General features: G+C 34.7%; 1 protein-coding gene across 6 annotated transcripts in view; it reads left to right on the top strand.

Annotated features, from left to right (window-relative positions):
* The window catches only part of KCNK2 (potassium two pore domain channel subfamily K member 2), a 172,909-nt gene that overhangs the window by 125,166 nt on the left and 29,957 nt on the right, over positions 1 to 17,786 (top strand). For all 6 annotated transcript variants that reach the window (XM_033094111.1, XM_033094112.1, XM_033094113.1 and 3 more), the window contains exons 5-6: positions 1,300 to 1,486; positions 12,462 to 12,601. In XM_033094111.1, the coding sequence (XP_032950002.1) occupies positions 1,300 to 1,486; positions 12,462 to 12,601 (327 nt within the window). The remainder of the gene's footprint in view (positions 1 to 1,299; positions 1,487 to 12,461; positions 12,602 to 17,786) is intronic.

Here is a 17,786-nt window from a genome sequence, read left to right as displayed (position 1 = left end):
ACTGGATGCTGGGTAGTGTTTTTCATGCTACATCTACATCAGCACATAAAACAAATTGCATACCCTGGTAGTGAATACATGCCAGTGTCGTAATTCAGCGTTCAGTCCTGAACACTGTCCTGAGAATTTTACATGAATTCATTTCTTCACATCTGTGATAAGTAAGGATGGCGGACTAGAGGAGCTTTTATTTTCACTTTCCATGCTAAGGCTTCATAGATCTTTAGAAAATTTTCAAGCTCTAAAATCCAGTGATTTTTCTGTGGTGAGGATGGCACCTATAATTTTCACAGTAGATAAGACAGATTTGGTTTGAGATGAAAAATAGGTGGTGATTAATCTCAAATGGAGATCTGGAGATAAAGTGCTGTGTGTAAAAACTTCACTTAATATGTCATACTGTGGAGATTCCTGATAGGAGAAGAAAGTGAAAGAATATGGCTGGCAACCGTAGCTTAGGGGTGTTGAAGACTTATCCTTGCCTACATTTCTTTTTGTTTGTTTGTTTCCAATATATATTTATTGTTTGAGTCAAGATTTTATTTTTGTTATTATTTTTGTAATTAAAATGTAATGAGGTAACAATGGTTAGTAAAATTGCATAGGTTTCAAGTATACAATTCTGTATTACATCATCTATATATTACATTGTGTGTTCACCATCCATATATTTGCCTACATTTCATCTTTGATATGTTTAGTTTTATAGTTTAAGGCCATAGAACAGAGAAAATTTATCTGGTTCACATGAGAATCAACTGTGGACTTTGAGTCTGTTCATATTACACTTTAATCAATTGAATAATCATTGGGAAATGTGATAGGAGTGAGAGGAAAATGACTTCATGGAATTAATAATTTTGTCAATTGTCAGTGGTAAATATTTTAATCATGGTTCAGTTTTCTCCATTTTTACGTATTCCTAGATTATGTTTAGCCTGCAGTCAGTTGTATGCCTGTAGAATAGAAATATTTCAAAAGTAGTTCAGGTCAGCAAAGAATGATTGAAATCATATTATCCGGGTAAAGATAGTTTACTTTTGAATTTTTTTTTACCTGTTGTAAAGCTATGTAACAGTCAAGTGGTATAATTATTAGCATTGATTGTTTTGAGTTATTTATGTTATACCCAATCTTTTTAAGTAAAGACAAGTGAAAATTAATTGTAAAAGGGACTAAAAGTAACATTCTCACTGCTAATTTGCTACCAGTATATACAGGTTATAGCTTGGTGCATGTCAATAATCAATTACTCTCAGTCAATTTCTCTCTCACTATCTTTTTTTCTCTCTTTCTTAGAAGTGGAATGTGAGTCAGACCAAGATTCGCATCATCTCAACAATCATATTTATACTGTTTGGCTGTGTGCTCTTCGTTGCTCTGCCTGCAATCATATTCAAGCACATAGAGGGCTGGAGTGCACTGGACGCCATTTATTTCGTGGTTATCACTTTAACAACCATTGGATTTGGTGACTATGTGGCAGGTACGTTTTTTTCTGGCACCAACACTGCCCTCCTAACTCGTGTCCCTTACTACACTTTTCACCTGGGTTTGCAGCACAACCCAGTGACCGCATTAGTTTCCTAAGGTTGCCATAACAAAGTACCACAATGGGAGGTTTTAAACAAAACAAATTCATTCTCTCACAGAAGTTCAAATTCAAGGTGTCAGCAGGAGCGTCATTGCTGTGAGGCTCCAGGAGAATCCTTCCTTGCGTCCTTCCAGCTTCTGGTGAGAGCCATCTGTCTTTGATTGCAGCTACATCACGCCCATCTCTGCTGCCATCATCACATGACGTTCCCCTGTGTCCCTGTCACTGTGTCCAAATTTTCCTCCTCTTATAAGGACACCAGTCATATTGGATTAAAAACCCACTCTACTCCTGTATGTGTTCATCTTAACTAACAATATCTGTAAGAACTTATTTCCAAATAAGGCCACTTTCAGCACTGGGGGTTAGGACTTCAACATAAATGTTTGGAAGACACAATTTAATCCGTAACAGTGACAAAATCAGAAAAGAAAGTCATTTTGTGACCATGGTGGTAAGCAGAAGGGTGCCGTAAAACTTTCACTTTTTTATTTTATGAAATAAATGTAAATTTCTGGTTATTGAGAATTTTATTCTCACCCGAATTTCAGAAACAAATATCTACCCCTTATTTCTTAATTTTTTAGCAGTGCAAGAATTTGAGATTTTGAGATCTTTGCTCTCTTTTTCTTAGACCTTTTTGTGTCTTGGTTTTAAAAACATCTGCAAATTTCAGTAGCTGTTCTTAGCTTTTTAAAATATTTTTTTCTAAAATATTTCCCTTCTTTAATTTACATCTGTAAATCCTGAGAATAATATTTTTGACCTTAGCTAAAATGTCCACATTTTTAAATTAATTTTAAAAATTTTACTTTTCTATATATGTTATTTTAATTGCTGTTTGCTTTATTATTGTAGCTCTTAGGTCTTACGTTCTTATCATTTCAACTCTCTCTTTCTCAGTTATATTATTCAATTATTATTGTTCTAACTCCAATTTTAAATTAACTATAATAATAGTGATAAAAGTAAGGTAACAGTGCTCTATCATGGATCATTTTGGCCAGCTCCTGAAAATCTAAACCATTTAAAAAAATTTAGTTTGAAGTATTAGAAAAACATGCTAAACATTATAGTAGGAACGTGCTGTTAAATTTTCCAGAATAAACTCACCAGGATGATTTAGTTTTAGGAGAATGTTCTGATTTCTGGCTGTTTACTGTTCTTTCTTGACCCAAATTTCTTATTTCAATATTTTCAGAAAAGAAAATATGTTGTATAGTTCTATAAAATCTTAGAGAAGCCTGATAGTTTCTAGGTTTTTATTGATGGATTAATTATAGTTTAAACTGGCAAAGCCTTCCTTTCTGAGGAGCATATAATATCCTGAAGATGGGGAAGTTTTCATGAGTGAAACTTTGCTTTTGGTTAGAAATACTGTGTGTACATCTGTGTACTGGATGGAGGCCCCAAGGGTGGGGGGTGGGGGACGGCGGGAATGAATGGGCTTATCACTCTGCTGGATGGAGATCTTTTAGTCTTCTAATTAGCAAAATGTGGAGAAAAGACTCAGGCATTTGTAGTTTCATATAAGAGCTTCTGTTCTAAAAACGCTTATTTTTGTACCCCTTATCAAAGATGTTTAATTGGCTTAAGTAGAAGTGGAAAGTGCATTCATCCAGGAGAAAATGAGACACAGTGATGATAAAATTTATGCTTGTGGTATATTAATCTTAGGTTCTTGTACCACTTTATAAATATAATTAACAAGGTCTCATAATAGGTGATGTGTCTTCTATTTTCAAGCCAACAGCCTTGTATTGCATATACTTTTAAATTTAATTTTTAATTTTTTATGGTAATGCATAGTTTTTATTTATTTATTTACTTCTCAGCTTTATTGAGATATAATTGACAAACAAAATTGTGAAATATTAAAAGTATATATTGTGGTGATTTGATACACATGTACATTGTGAAAGGATTGCCACCATCTAGTTAATTAACACATGTATAACCTGACATATTTATTCTTTTTTTTTTTTTTTTAATGAGAATAATTACTCTCTTGGCAAATTCCAGTGATCTAATACAGTGCACTTATTTTCAACAGTTGGCAGGCTGGGTCAGTCCAGTGTGTGGACCTCATGGTCTGCGAGTCTAAGAAAAACAAAAATTATAAATAAAAAAAAAACGTGGGTGGAATCCTAAAATAATGTTGTATATTTGTGACCACAGTATGAACTGGCTTAGGAAAAAAAAAAAAAGAACAAATATTTTTACTTTATGGTTTTGTAGAAGATGAAAAAAATTTCTTTTAACTTACCTTAAGAGATCAACTCGCTGAAGCTGGCTAGATCACGTGGGGCTATTAGTAGCCACTCTCAAATGCCTGCGGAGAGAAGTTCAATGAAAATATGTTGTGTGTATCAGTGTGGACCCTGAATTCATGGTCATGGCACAGAATTGTATAGGAACAGGGTAATAAAATGATATTTGCAAGGCATTTAGTCTAATAAACATCTTTATTAGTACTAGGATGTTTATTGTAACCCTCTTTAAATTCATTATTTTCATTTTACAGAGTAAACAATGAAAAATGGTGGTCGAAATACGCTTTGCTAAGTAGCAAAGGATTTGATAGGATTAAAGTGACAAACACTGAGAAAGATAGAGAAGAGGCAATTCGCCATTAGTTTCGTTGATTCATCTCTACTTAATTTATGTAGTTTATAGCTCTTTTGGTCTTTGTGACACTCTAGAATCCTGTTCCTAGTTCTGTAGTTGTTACACGCTAGGTCCTTGTGCTGAGGGAGCAGTTTTTGAATGAGACGGATGAGGGGGCCGGTGGGGCAAAGGCGCATAGGAAATGTATGCCCTTCGCTAAAGTCTTTGCAAACACAGAAAATGTGTGTGTGTGTGTGTGTGTGTGTGTGTGTGTGTGTGTGTGTGTGTTTTAAAGGATCTTGGAAAAGAATTGCCTCATATAGTTCAATAGAAAAATAGTCTTTGCTTCTGGGTACTTTGTGACTATAAAGTAAAATTATCCATTGAGTTTAGGCGAGTACCCCATCCAGGAAATATCAGTTGCTGACTTTTTAGAACCTTCTCCCGTGCTATTAGATGTCACTACAGATAGTGACATCTCACCTAATTTTGATATTTTTGTCGGGGAAAGCAAGAGGCATTGCTCTAACTTGAACCTTCCCCTCTTTCTATTGGGTCATAACTCTCAAAAGAAAATAAAAATGTACCTCCTATAATGCGTACTCGCTTCCTGATGCCCTGCCCAAGCCTGCAAACCCTTTCTGATTAGGATTAGAGTTCAGTTACACTGTTGTGTTGAACTTCTTTGAAAACGAAGTTTGAAGAACATAGTCTTCAAACTGTGGTGTTATTAAAGGGAAAGTAGTAAATTTTGGAAAATGTTTAGGATGCAGGTTGTAACCGTCGTGTAATTATTAGGAGCATCTCAAGAGCAACAAGTTATGATGTGGCGTTTTTAGATGAGAACTCTGAAACAGTTCATTCCCATGGAATGAGCAAGAAAGTCTGTACAGGTAGACTTTCTACCATGGGAAGAAAACAGGACAACTCCTATTTCCATGCATTCTTAAACTTCAGTCTCTAATTTTTATTTTTCACATGTCATAATGTTCATGGTATAATATATTAGAGCACAATAGATTTCTAATTCATAGATAAATATATATTTAAATTTGCACATGTAAAAACTTTTCACTGTTGGCCATATTGAGTCAAAAACACTGAGACCACTAGTCAAGACAAAAAGACATTGTGTCCGGTTTTCTCCAGGTATGTGACTGAACAGAGGAATTCAACATTTAGTCATTTTTCTGCGGGAAGAGCTCTCCCAGCAAACTGTAATTTTATATTATATTTATGCAAAGGATGTGTTTTAGTGGCTGGTTGCCTACCTTAGTGATTGGTATCTGCTCTTTCTTGATGGCCCTTTTTGTTCTCTCACCAGTGTTCAGTGTTCTAGAGCTAAAAAAAAAAGCCCGGGGGGCCATAGGGCCATTCCAACTTTCGTTTTATACATGAACAAACAGAATCCTATTGCTCAGAGTGGTGCTGGCAGAATAACCCTTTCTAAAATATGAGGAGAGAGAAAGTATATTACTTAGCAAAGTGTCATGTGCTTGATTTTAGCAGTGCCTATAATCACTTATAGTCAAATTTGTACAGATAAGTTAAATGGCAAAATTATATTTGAGAATTAACTGTTGATTGCCTGTGTTCTGTTTCTTAACTTCAGTCAGTTTAGTTTTTATTTGGTGAGAAGTCTGGGGTTAATAAGTTGCTAAATCATGCTTGCCTTATAGATTGAGAGCTGGATCAGCTCTTCTTCATTAAACTAAAAAAGTAGTATTAATTATATGGAAGTGTTTGGAAGATTGAATTCTACTTATTCAGGCTTGCTTTTACAACTTCTAAGTCCGTGATTAAGACAACAAAAAAAAAAATAGTTGGCAAATCTTTAAAATTGGAGACAAGCCAAATTAATTACCTAATTTAACACCATTTAAAATTATTTTTCAAAGCTAGTGTCTTCTTTAATAGCTACTGTTAGGGTCAGAGTGGGTTATGCAAGCCAAGAAACACAATTCCACTAATTGTTTGAACCTGCCCGAAGAAGTCCTTAGAAATACTTCTTTTTGTAAACCGGGTTAGTTTATAAGAGATAATACGAAGGAGTGAAAGCCAAATGCAAATTGATAGTTTCACAAGGCACTGAACTCACATTACCTAGTTTTTCTAATAAAAACCAAAAATTTAGGTAGTCTAAGAAATCCTTGTGGATGTTATGAAAACACATTTTCCATCTGAGCATACATTAGCCATCCAAATATATCTTCTTGGATTTTTGATCAGTGAAATTTAGTATATTTAGTTGAACAATATAATTTTCTTCATGTCACATGTAGTTATTAAAAGCTTATTGGGTAAATCAGGCTTTATGCTTCGTGCCTTATGTTTCTCTCTGTACAAAATACAATTTGAGACTCCCAGGTAAGATTCTTCTTCTGGTGTATTTACACTTGTTGAACTTTTACAAATATTCACAGCCATTCATCATCACGATTTTGACTTGGAAAAATATATTTGTATACCTCATATTAAGAATTAAATTTTCTTGGAATTATATTTTCAAAGTCATTATCGGACATGTAGTTGTGACTAACTATACTATTGGTTTCCCTTATAACTGAAAACATGACTCATCGAGTGGAGTGCTCAGAGTTTGCTTAATTAATGGAAACGGATTTTATCGTGAAAACATATAAATCTCTGTTGAAAAACCATGGCAAGTTTTGTTTTTTTCGTTTGTTTAAAACAGCTTGTTCTAGTAGAAACCCCGTAGAAAACGGTTCCTGATGTTACCTAAAAGCTATGCAACTATGTCAGAAGACAGTTATTAAAATTGCTATTATTGAGCTGATCACTGAGTAAAAATTGCCCAGGAATTCAACAGATAACAAGGAAAGTACCTTATGAGGAGTGAGGTCCACTGAAGGTCAATCAGGACTCCACCATCACAATGGCTCAGAAAAATTACTTTGATTGGAAAGAGAGAGTTTATGTGACTGCTAGGGAGATGTATTATATTAATCATTCATTCATTCATTCATTCATTCAGATATTTACTGAGCACATATTGTATATTTGATACTGTGCCTAGCACTTAATGATGATTGCCTATTTCTGTGGGACGGAGTGGTTTAAATCCAGGAATAACAATTAAATTTAATGGTGAACGTTCTTTTCTTCCTGGTAGTTATTCTGTTTGACAATACAGGAAAATTCTACAAGGAGTCTGGTAAACCCCTGATTTAGCCAGTGATTCTGAGAGAACTCATAAGAGAATTGATAGCTATTTTTATGATTAATTAAACGGTTCAGAAGTCCTAGAGACTGGATAAGCCAAGAAGTTATTTAACTTCTTGGATTCAGAATGGATATACAGAAGCATTGTAGAAACATATGGAGAAAAAAATAAGAGAAGGAAAACATTCAGTGATCAATAGTTATGGCTGAGGGAGGCAGGCAGTAAATTGTACTAAGTTTAATGAAAAAGACTCTAAATTGCTCTATATTGAGATTTAAAGGTAATCTTCTAGGGATAACAATTGTGTACATCTTATATACTATAGATTTCCATCCTCGTAAAGGATGACTGAGTGAGACAATGTGTTAATTCTTCTTTCGTTATGATCATGAGATGTTCTAGTGGAAGTTTTCCTAATTTTAGAACAAGTACCTAGCAGGAAATGGACAAACTCTTGAATGCTGAAATTGAAAATCCCAAAATATAGGTTCAAATGCTAGAGAGGTTTAGTTACTGTTTTGTTTTGTTTGTTTGTTTGTGGGTTTTTTTTGCCTTGTGTTCTTCTGACTCAGTAGCACATGAGAAGTTTGGTGCAGCAGGTGAGCTATTGTTTAATAGTAAAGTCATATTTCCATTTGTAAACAAAGAAAACAGAATTTACAACCTTACTGAAAGAGCCTTTTAGTTCTTGAAGCACAGAGAAAACACTTCATTCAGTTAAATTGCTTTACTATAAAAAAAGAAAAATATACTAAAGCAGAAAGTAAGTTATTTTCTCCCTTCATATTAAGACAGGGTGACTTTGATTAATAAAAATGGAGTCAAACAAACTAAAAAAAAAATTGAAATCAATATTTGAATATCTAAACTAAATTACTTATAGACCGATGCAAGAAATGATCCTCCTTTTCTTTAGAACAAAGTTATGTCTCTATCTATATTTATAATACATGTATCATTTTAGAAATCCAGGCAAGGGGCATGGACTTGATAACCTTAGTCCAGGATGGCTAGGTGATTTCCAGGATAGATCTTATTTTATTTTTTCTTTATATGGAGTCTGTGATTCAGGAGCATCGCAGGGAAAGAAAATCAAATTTAAGGGGAGAGGGCATTGTACACTCAAGTTCTTTAGAGCAGAATGGGGCAAACTGCTAGGAACTATTGGACAGAAGCAAGGTAAAGAGTCTTCTGATAAAATAGTATTATCTTTAGACCCACCTGGTTTCTAGGTAAGACTCTTGAAGAGAAGAGGCACACCTTGTGTGATTTAGTGTTTCCAGCCCTAGCTAGGTGTCTACCATGCTGTGTGGGCAAAAAAGGCTGGTGGTTAAATGAGGGGAAAGACAGTAACTGAGATCATAGGTGACGTGGACAACCAGGTCAATGAGAAACGCTGGTGATACAGAGCCAGGCAGGCCTGGCTTTCATTCTAGCTCTGCTGCTTCCTTCCCTAAGAGAACTGACGTGTTATTTTACCGACAGAGACTATGACTTCTCTATTGCAAAGTGGGGACACTTACTGTCGGGATTTCCAAGAGCCTGTAAACTGCCTTTCACTCTTGAATTCTGAACAGGCCATGAGAGTGATGGCAATTGAATTATCAGTTCCATTACTGATGAAGGCAGCTGGAGATACGGCTTAAATCTATGACAAATGGTCTTACTAATAGCCCTGTCCTAAGTCAGTGGAAATGTGAGGGTTGGGAATGCAATTTCCCTCCGATGTTTAGGAAACCCATCTGTGGAGAGAATGTGTTTCGAGCATTAGGGACAACCTGAACCTTTCCCAGGCTACATTTTTTGTACCTGTAGTTTAATCTGCCAGATTAGATTTGGCTCTGGCCGATTTCCTTATTTAAGCATCAGGGAGAAGAAGTCCAGAGAAAAATGGCACCCTTTAAAAGAGGCTGTAACATATCATATGAGAGTCAGGAAGAGACTTATTTTAACTACTTGGAAAAGTTTGTAAGATTCCTGAAACCTTTGTACTTCCACCCTTCTTTGCTATTTTTTTTGCCATCTGTCTGCTCTCCTATAATGATGAGCCAAAAAGTTCTTAAAATGGAAAGGATTTGTGTGCATATTTTTGGTGGCAACAAAGAAAACAGCCACAAGGTGACGATTCCTGCCAACTGGGTGAGGAACCCAAGAGGGGAGAGTGGTTTATAGCATCCTGCAGGCCACATCTCAGGAGTCTGTGGAAAGAAACAAACAAAAAAAATGGTGGCATGGCTGATTGGATATGGGGTTAAGGATTGAATCCAGGACAGAAATTACCCAAGGTTCTTAACCAGCAAGAGACCCATGGACAGGTTTCCTGAATGTAGCCAGATTAAAATTAATGCTTATAACAGCCAAGAAAATTTTTGAATGTTTCCTAATTTGAAAACAAAACCAACACTCTTTTTAGCAAGTTGTCTAAACATTACAGATAATTTAATTTGGATAAGATTCTTGGATCAAGTGAATTGAATGATGTGGAAATTAATTCATAAATCTTAGATATCAGAAAGTGAATATGATTTGTGAGTTGTTTAACAATACTCTCATATACATTAGCTTTTCCTAGATCTTTTGATTGTCGGTATTTCATCTTAAGAGTGTCAATTAAGAATGGGAAAGCATTGCCCACCACCCACCACCTCCACAACCACGGCTTAGAATCCACTAAAACCTGTGGGGTAAACATCTTATCCAAATATAAACCTTTTAGTGATTAAGCTAATTTACTCTTTTTAAACTGTGACATCCTGTTTATAAGAAAGAAGACTTATAAAAAGTCATCTTGAGCATAAACTAACTTCTAAAATCAACATCTTAGTGAATGTAAGTGTTAAGTGAGTCACAACTATTTGGATGAAGATTTTCTGGTTTTGAAAGAGAAAGTACTTGGAAAAAAATGTCATTTTGGTTTTATTGAAATGGAAACATTTGAAAAACAGAATTCACTAGTGAGCCTCTCATGTAACAAGTTTCCACACACATTTCTTAAGTCACTTCTGTGAATTTGTAGAGCTACATCCCCCATGAGCCAAGTCTTAACCATAATGAGATGCATTTAGCCTCCATAATCCTTCCCAGCAATGACATTTTTAAAAACAGTGCACGAGGTAAAGTTTTTCACAATATTTTGAAGGTAATATTATTTACTTTGAAAACTGTATTCTTAACATTATTTGTCTCTAACAAAAGCTGAAGTTGTGTCTATTAACATTATTTGCCTGATAGAAAAATGGTCTCTTTGTACTCTTATCCTTCAATGCTTGAAAATGTCATTGCAGGCAACTGGAAGTATCATTTATACAGAGTAATGTTATAATCAAAATTTCGTATTTGATTTTTTAATGCACACTTGCTATTTATCAGCAGTTCTTACGATTGTATGGGTGAATTTTTGAGAGTTGAGTAATTCCATGACCCCTGTGCTGTTGACCCTAAAACCCTTCTCTCCTGTTCTTCCTGTTAAGCATTAGATCTGTGCTTAAGTATCCTACGGGGTGTCTCCAACTGTTTGTAGCTCAAGCATTTCAAACCTTTCATGTCCCCCACTTTTTTTTCTGTTACTATTCCTTCCTCTGTGTTTCCTGTTGCTAGCACCATATCCCAAGTGAGGGTCTCTGGTCATCTTAGAACCTTCCTTTCACTCATCACACCACCTAACTGGTCATTAATCCCTGTTGATTATCCCTCTAAAATGCTTCTTCTTTCCATTCCAGCCCTGACTCAGGCACAATAATTTATTAGCTTGTTCAGAACAAAGATTTATCTTGGGGCTTCCCTGTCAATCCTTCCTTTCCTGCCACTAGATGTTTCTGCACGTGTAGTCAAACGTGAATCGAGGATTTATCTGTCCATGAAATTTTACCTACCTCCCTGTGTTAGAAACAAGTCCTCACAACCTGACATAGCTTACTTTTTCTTGTCTTCTACCCATCTACTCCTTGGCCCCCATCCATATGTAGCCTTAGCCACTACTTAAAGTCCTTTGACTATGCCCTATATTTTCACACTGAACTTTTCTCTGTGTTGATCCTCATTATTTAACACTCATTTTCTCTCTTCTCACCTTCCCCCTTCCAGAAGTAAAAAATCATTTCTTCTATGTCCTCTCCCAGCACTATTTCATTCTCTTTCACTCTCAGTGGATATACTGCATTATGGTTACTTGTCTGTATGAGGCTTTCACAGGCTAAATTATGCATTTCTCAAGGGAGAGACTTGTTTCTCTTTCTTGTGGGGAAAAAAGGTAACTGTTCAGTGTTTGGGATTTAATAAGTGACCCATTAATATGTGCTGAAGTAGGGATGTGTGGAATGTATTCAAATTCTCATAGGTGCGGTTACTGTACCGAATGGCTGAAGAAGTAACAATTAGAGTTAAGTAAAAGAGTTCCTTTGCCAATTTTTTCCTTAAGGACTAGGGATTTAAATTTATGACAAAAATGGGAATTCCTCTGAAAGTCTGAGAATGATGAATGACAGTCTCACCTGCAAATTATTATTGGTTCAAATTAGACCCACCAAATTATTGTTTCTGGCATTTGTTATCAATCCATTGTATTGAGGATTTTAAAATATGAACCACTCTCTGTCCAGGCTGGCACTGAATTGACTGGTTAGCATGTATTGATTGGTTAACATGAATTGATTGGCAATAACGTAAATATATTAAGTTAAATGCATACCAAAAAAAGTGCCATCTTTGTCTTCTACTTGTTACAATAGAGGTGGAAAGAGAAACTAGTACACATGAAATAGTTAAGCGCTAGACTTAATTATAAGACATGTTGTAATAAGTAAGAAAGAAACATGAAACAAGAAAACACCATCATGACCTGGAGAAGTAATGAAACGCCTCATTAAGAAAAATGTATTCAACTGGTTCTTGCAAAATAGATGAGGATTACATGAGGGAAAACCAGGAATTCCATATGAAAAAAAATAACATGGGTCAATGAACAAGAAGATTGCTCTGTTTTACAAGCCAAATTTTAGTTGATAATTTCAGCAAATATCTATATTCACTTTTGTGAATTTGAAGTCATTTCTATTGCTTTGTTTGTTTCCCTCACAGGTGGATCTGACATTGAATATCTAGACTTCTACAAGCCCGTCGTGTGGTTTTGGATCCTTGTTGGACTCGCGTACTTTGCTGCTGTCCTGAGCATGATTGGAGACTGGCTCCGAGTGATATCAAAAAAGACGAAGGAAGAGGTGAGAGCTAAGAAGTTTGCAAAAACACTTCCATTTAACTAATTCAGTAAAGGTTTTTTTTACATATATATTTTCAAATTTTTAAGTGTTGCTCAAACTTTTTAATATTTATGTTTGGTGTGAATTTGCTGTGTGAGGCTATCATGAATTATGATTCATTCACTTAACAAACACTAAATACTTCCATGTGCCAGATGCTATCTACGTGCTGAGGGTAATTTGGAATGAAAACAGATGTAATTAAGAATGTTTCCTGCATTATTTCTTTCTTTTCTTTCTTTTGTTTCATTTCTCTTTTTCCTCAAAGGAACAAAGTGAATTTTATGCCGGAACAGAAAATACAATAGAAAATATTGTGTCAAGATATCAGTGGCATGAAAAAGTGAATATATTGAATTTTTCTTACTGTATTCAATTATTTCCTTTTTTCTTATGTCTGCATAAATGTATGCAAGTGTACATGTGTGCACACACTCCAAAGCTGTATATGTTATCCTCAATGTCCTTATATAGTTTCCAGCTGCTCAAAAGTATCCTTGGACCTATTTTGAACAACTTTATGTACAGAAATAAACATTAGAATTTTGACCCATGACGTTTTAGAAAATTTGAAATTTAAATCTTGATTGTGAAATTTTATAGTTGGGAATTAAATTTTGATTTCTAGAAGTACTATTAGTTTGAGTGTGACGGAGTAGCGTTTTGTTATGAATGCTGTGTTTTTTGCTTCTGAGTCTTAGCCAACCTTACTAATTTTTTCAGAAAGTGACAAATCTATAAAACCTGCACCTATAGTACCCATTGTCTTCCTTTAATTATTCCTTCCATTTCGTTATCTGGTGTTCATAGACCAAGAGACACCAGTATCAAAATCTTTGATTGATATAACAGGCAGTATTTTTTAAACATATACCCAAAAGAGAAATTATAAAATTAATTTCTCTCTACAAATATTTTATTTGAAATTGAAGTCATACAATTTTGTATTAATACCCAAGGTGCCAATGGTAATTAGACAGAGTGTGAGTTATCCAACATTTCCCTTCATGGATACCATATTTCTCAATTGCGAATTCATGTATTCTGTATGCATTAATCTATATCTTAATTGCACCGTAAAAACCAAAATCTTTTTATTATACACAAATCAGCAAGACAATATGCTTGACATTCTAATTTAAATCATGTGAAAAGTTCTGCTTTGACCAGGACCCCAACTGATTTGCCTCAAGCTTAGGATCATTTTGTGTGTGTGTCTGTGTGTGTGTGTGTGTGTGTGTGTGTGTGTGTGTGTGTGTGAGAGAGAGAGAGAGAGAGAGAGAGAGAGAGAGAGAGAGAGAGAGAGAGAGAGAGAGAGAGAGAGAGAGAGAGAGGGAGAGAGAGAGAGGAGGGAGGGTGAGAGGGATGGAGAGAGAGGGGGGATAGAGGAAAAATGTGGTTATTTTCACTTCAGTGTACATTTAAGGATCTTGAGATGCTAAGGGAATAAAAAGATCTTTTTGTAAATAGGAACTGTTTTGGATGACATAGCTAAAAAGAAAACTTCTCAAACATCTAGCCTCAAACTGCCTTTCTTTCAAATGAATTTTTAAAAGCACACACAGGCATTTTTTTAAATAAAATATAATTGACCAGAACATATTTCTTAAAGTTAGATAGTTAAGAATTGTTTTGTGAAATATCAATATATATATGCACATACACATACACTATGAACATTCTATATAATATATACATACATGCATATGAGTCACAGTTAAAAAGTGTGAAAGCCACTAAGGCACATATAGAACAAGGGGAAAATTTATGACATTGGTATATTTGATTAAATATTAAAGAATATTTTATTAAAGTTTAAAAAGCTGTATTATTAAAAACAAGTGCTTTTTGGGATAGGACTAGCTAGTACAAAGCATTAGCACACTTTTCCAGAGTAATTATCTGTATTAGTCTGCTCAGGCTGCCATAACAAAACACCACAGACTGGGTGGCTTAAATAACAGACATTTATTTTATTTTTATTAAAAAGTATTTTTTAAGTTTATATTTTTTTCAATTACAGTTGATATTCAATATTATTTTATATTAGTTTTAAGGGTACAGCATCATGGTTACATGTTTATATAATTTACAAAGTGATCCCCCAATTAGTCTAGTACCTACCTGGCCCTATATATAGCTATTATCATATTATTGGCTGTATTCTCTATGCTGTACTTTACATCCCTGTGACTACTTTGTAACTACAAATTTGTACTTCTTAATCCTTTCCCCTTTTTCACCAAACCTCCCAACCCTTCTCCCATCTGGCAGCCATCAGTTTATTCTCTGTATCTATGAGTTTGTTTCTGTTTTGTTTGCTTCTTTTGTTCTTTACATTCCACATAGAAGTGAAATCGTATGGTATTTGTCTTTCTCTGATTGACTTATTTCAGTTAACATAATACTCTCTAGATCCATCCATGTCGTCACAAATGGTAAGATTTTATTTATTTTTATAGCCAAGTAATACTCCATTGTAGATGTATATATATATACCACATCTTCTTTATCCAATCATCTATTGATGGGCACTTAGGTTGCTTCCATATCTTGGCTATTTAGCACTTCAGTGAACATAAGGATGCATATATCTTTCTGAATTAGTGTTTTGTATTTCTTTGGATAAATACACAGAAGTAGAATTGCTGGGTCATAAGGTAGTTCTATTTTTAATTTTTTTGAGGAACCTCCATACTGTTTTCCATAGTGGCTGCACCAATTTGCAATCCCACCAGCATGAGGGTTCCCTTTTCTCCACATCCTCGCCAAGACTTGTTGTTTGTTGATTTATTAATGATAGCCATTCTGACAGATGAAAAGTGATAGCTCATTGTGGTTTTAATTTGCATTTCTCTGATGATTAGTGACATTGAATATCTTTTTATACTGTCTGTTGGCCATATGTCCTTTAGGAAAATGTCTATTCAGGTCCTCCGCCTACTTCTTAATTGGATTGTTTATTTATTTTTTTTTTGGTGTTAAGTTGCATGAGTTATTTATAAATTTTGGATATTAACTCCTTATCGGATGTGTCATTGGCAAATATCTTCTCCTATTCAATAGGCTGTCTTTTCATTTTGTTGATTTCCTTTGCTGTGCAAAAACTTTTTAGTTTGATGTAGTCCCATTTGTTTATTTTTCTTTTGTTTCCCTTGTCTGAGGAGGAGTATCAGAAAAAATATTACTAAGAGCAATGTCAGAGAGTTTACTGCCCATGTTTTTTTCTAGGAGCTTTATGATTTCAGGTCTTACATTTCTTTCATCCATTTCGAGTTTGTTCTTGTATATGGTTTAAGAAGGTGGTCCAGTTTCATATCTGTTTTTGCATGTATCTATCCAGTTTTCTCAACACCATTTATTGAGTAGACTGTCTTTATCTCATTGTATATTCTTGCCTCTTTTTTCATAAATCAACTGACTATGTAGTGTTGGGTTTATTTCTGGGCTATCTATTCTTCCATTGATCTGTGTTTCTATTTTTTTATGCCAGTTTTGATTACTATGGCCTTGTAGTATAATTTGATACCAGGTAGCTTGATACCTCCTACTTTGTTCTACTTTCTCAAGATTGTCATGGCTATTTGGGGTCTTTTGTGGTTCCATGTAAATTTTAAGATATGTTCTAGTTCTGTGAAAAATGCCATTGGTATTTTGATAGAAATTGCACTGAATCTAGAGATTGCTTTGGATAGTATGGACATTTTAACAATTGTTAATTCTTCCTATCCATGAGCATGATATATGTTTCCATTTATTTGTATCTTCTTCAGTTTATTTCTTCAATGTCTTCTAATTTTCTGAGTACAGGTCTTTTACCTCCTCGGTTTAATTTATTGTAGATATTTCATTTTTTTGATGCAATTGTAAATAGAATTGTTTTCTTAATTTCTCTTTCTGATAGTTTTCCATTGGTTTATAAAAATGCAACTGATTTCTGAATATTAATTTTGTATTCTGCTCCTTTACTGAATTTATTTATCAGTTCTAACAGTTTTTTGGTGGAATCTTTAGAGTTCTCTATATACAGTATCATGTCATCTGCAAATAATGACAGTTTTACTTATTCCTTTCCAATTTGGATGCCTTTTATAGAATTTTATTTTTTCACAAGTCAGGGGGCTGGAGGTGCCAGCAGGTTGGTTTATGGTAAGGTCTCTCTCTACAGCTTGCAGATGGTGCCTTCCTGCTGTCCCCACATGGCCTTTTCTCTGTGCACATGCATAGAGAGAGAGCAAGCTCTGGTGGCTTTTCTCTTCTTATGAGGACACCAGTGCTTCTGGATCAGGACTCCACCCTTATGACATTGTTACCTCCTTTAAAGCCCTGTGTCCAAATATAGTCACATTAGGGCTTTAACATAATGAGTTTTTACAGGGTACAATTCAGGCCATAACACCATTCTTTCAAATACATTTAAATATCTACATTAATTGATTTATTGAATATGAAAAACAAGTTCATGTGCCTACCTACGAGTATGAGTGATCTTCATGATTCTCAACCGTAATGAGATGTATCATTGTAGTAAACTATTTTTTGTTTTGTTTTGGCTTCTACTTAGGTTTGTGAGTAACATGTCCTTTCTGGTTACTGCATCTGTAGAAAGCTCATGTGAGTAAAGGCCTAGAGCAAGTTTCTGTGAAGCCTCTGGAGCTGCAGCTGCTCCAGACAGTTGGGTCAGTTGCAATGGAACTGTCAAATGGACTTGAGCAGATATGTGTGTTGTTTTCTCATTTATAACACAGTCTAGGAAAATGACAACATTGGGTCACACATTCAACAGAGAATGTCAAGAAAGAAAAGGAAAGTGAATCGATAATTTATCTATAGATTATCATGGCCAGAGTCTTTATAAATGAAATACTAGTAGAATCTCTACAACAATGGAGAAAAGATTATTAGATAATTTTAGTTTTGAAATAACTCACTAAAGGGCATAATTTAATAAAAACCCACTAAATGCACGTTAGTTGTCATCTTTACAAAGATGGACCATACCCAGTGACTGTTCATTATGCATTCCTTACCTTCTGTACCTAGGCATTCCAGGTATTCCAAAGTTTTAAAAATTTCCTGAGTTCAGAAGCAACAAGGTGGTTTCTCATTTTTAATTTTGATAAATAAAAATGGTAAATATTTTGGA

Source organism: Rhinolophus ferrumequinum, chromosome 22, assembly GCF_004115265.2.
Source record: "Rhinolophus ferrumequinum isolate MPI-CBG mRhiFer1 chromosome 22, mRhiFer1_v1.p, whole genome shotgun sequence".
In the NCBI taxonomy this organism is placed as follows: Eukaryota; Metazoa; Chordata; class Mammalia; order Chiroptera; family Rhinolophidae; genus Rhinolophus; species Rhinolophus ferrumequinum.
Note: the sequence above shows the minus strand (reverse complement) of the source record. Positions and strands in the feature narration are given on the sequence as shown.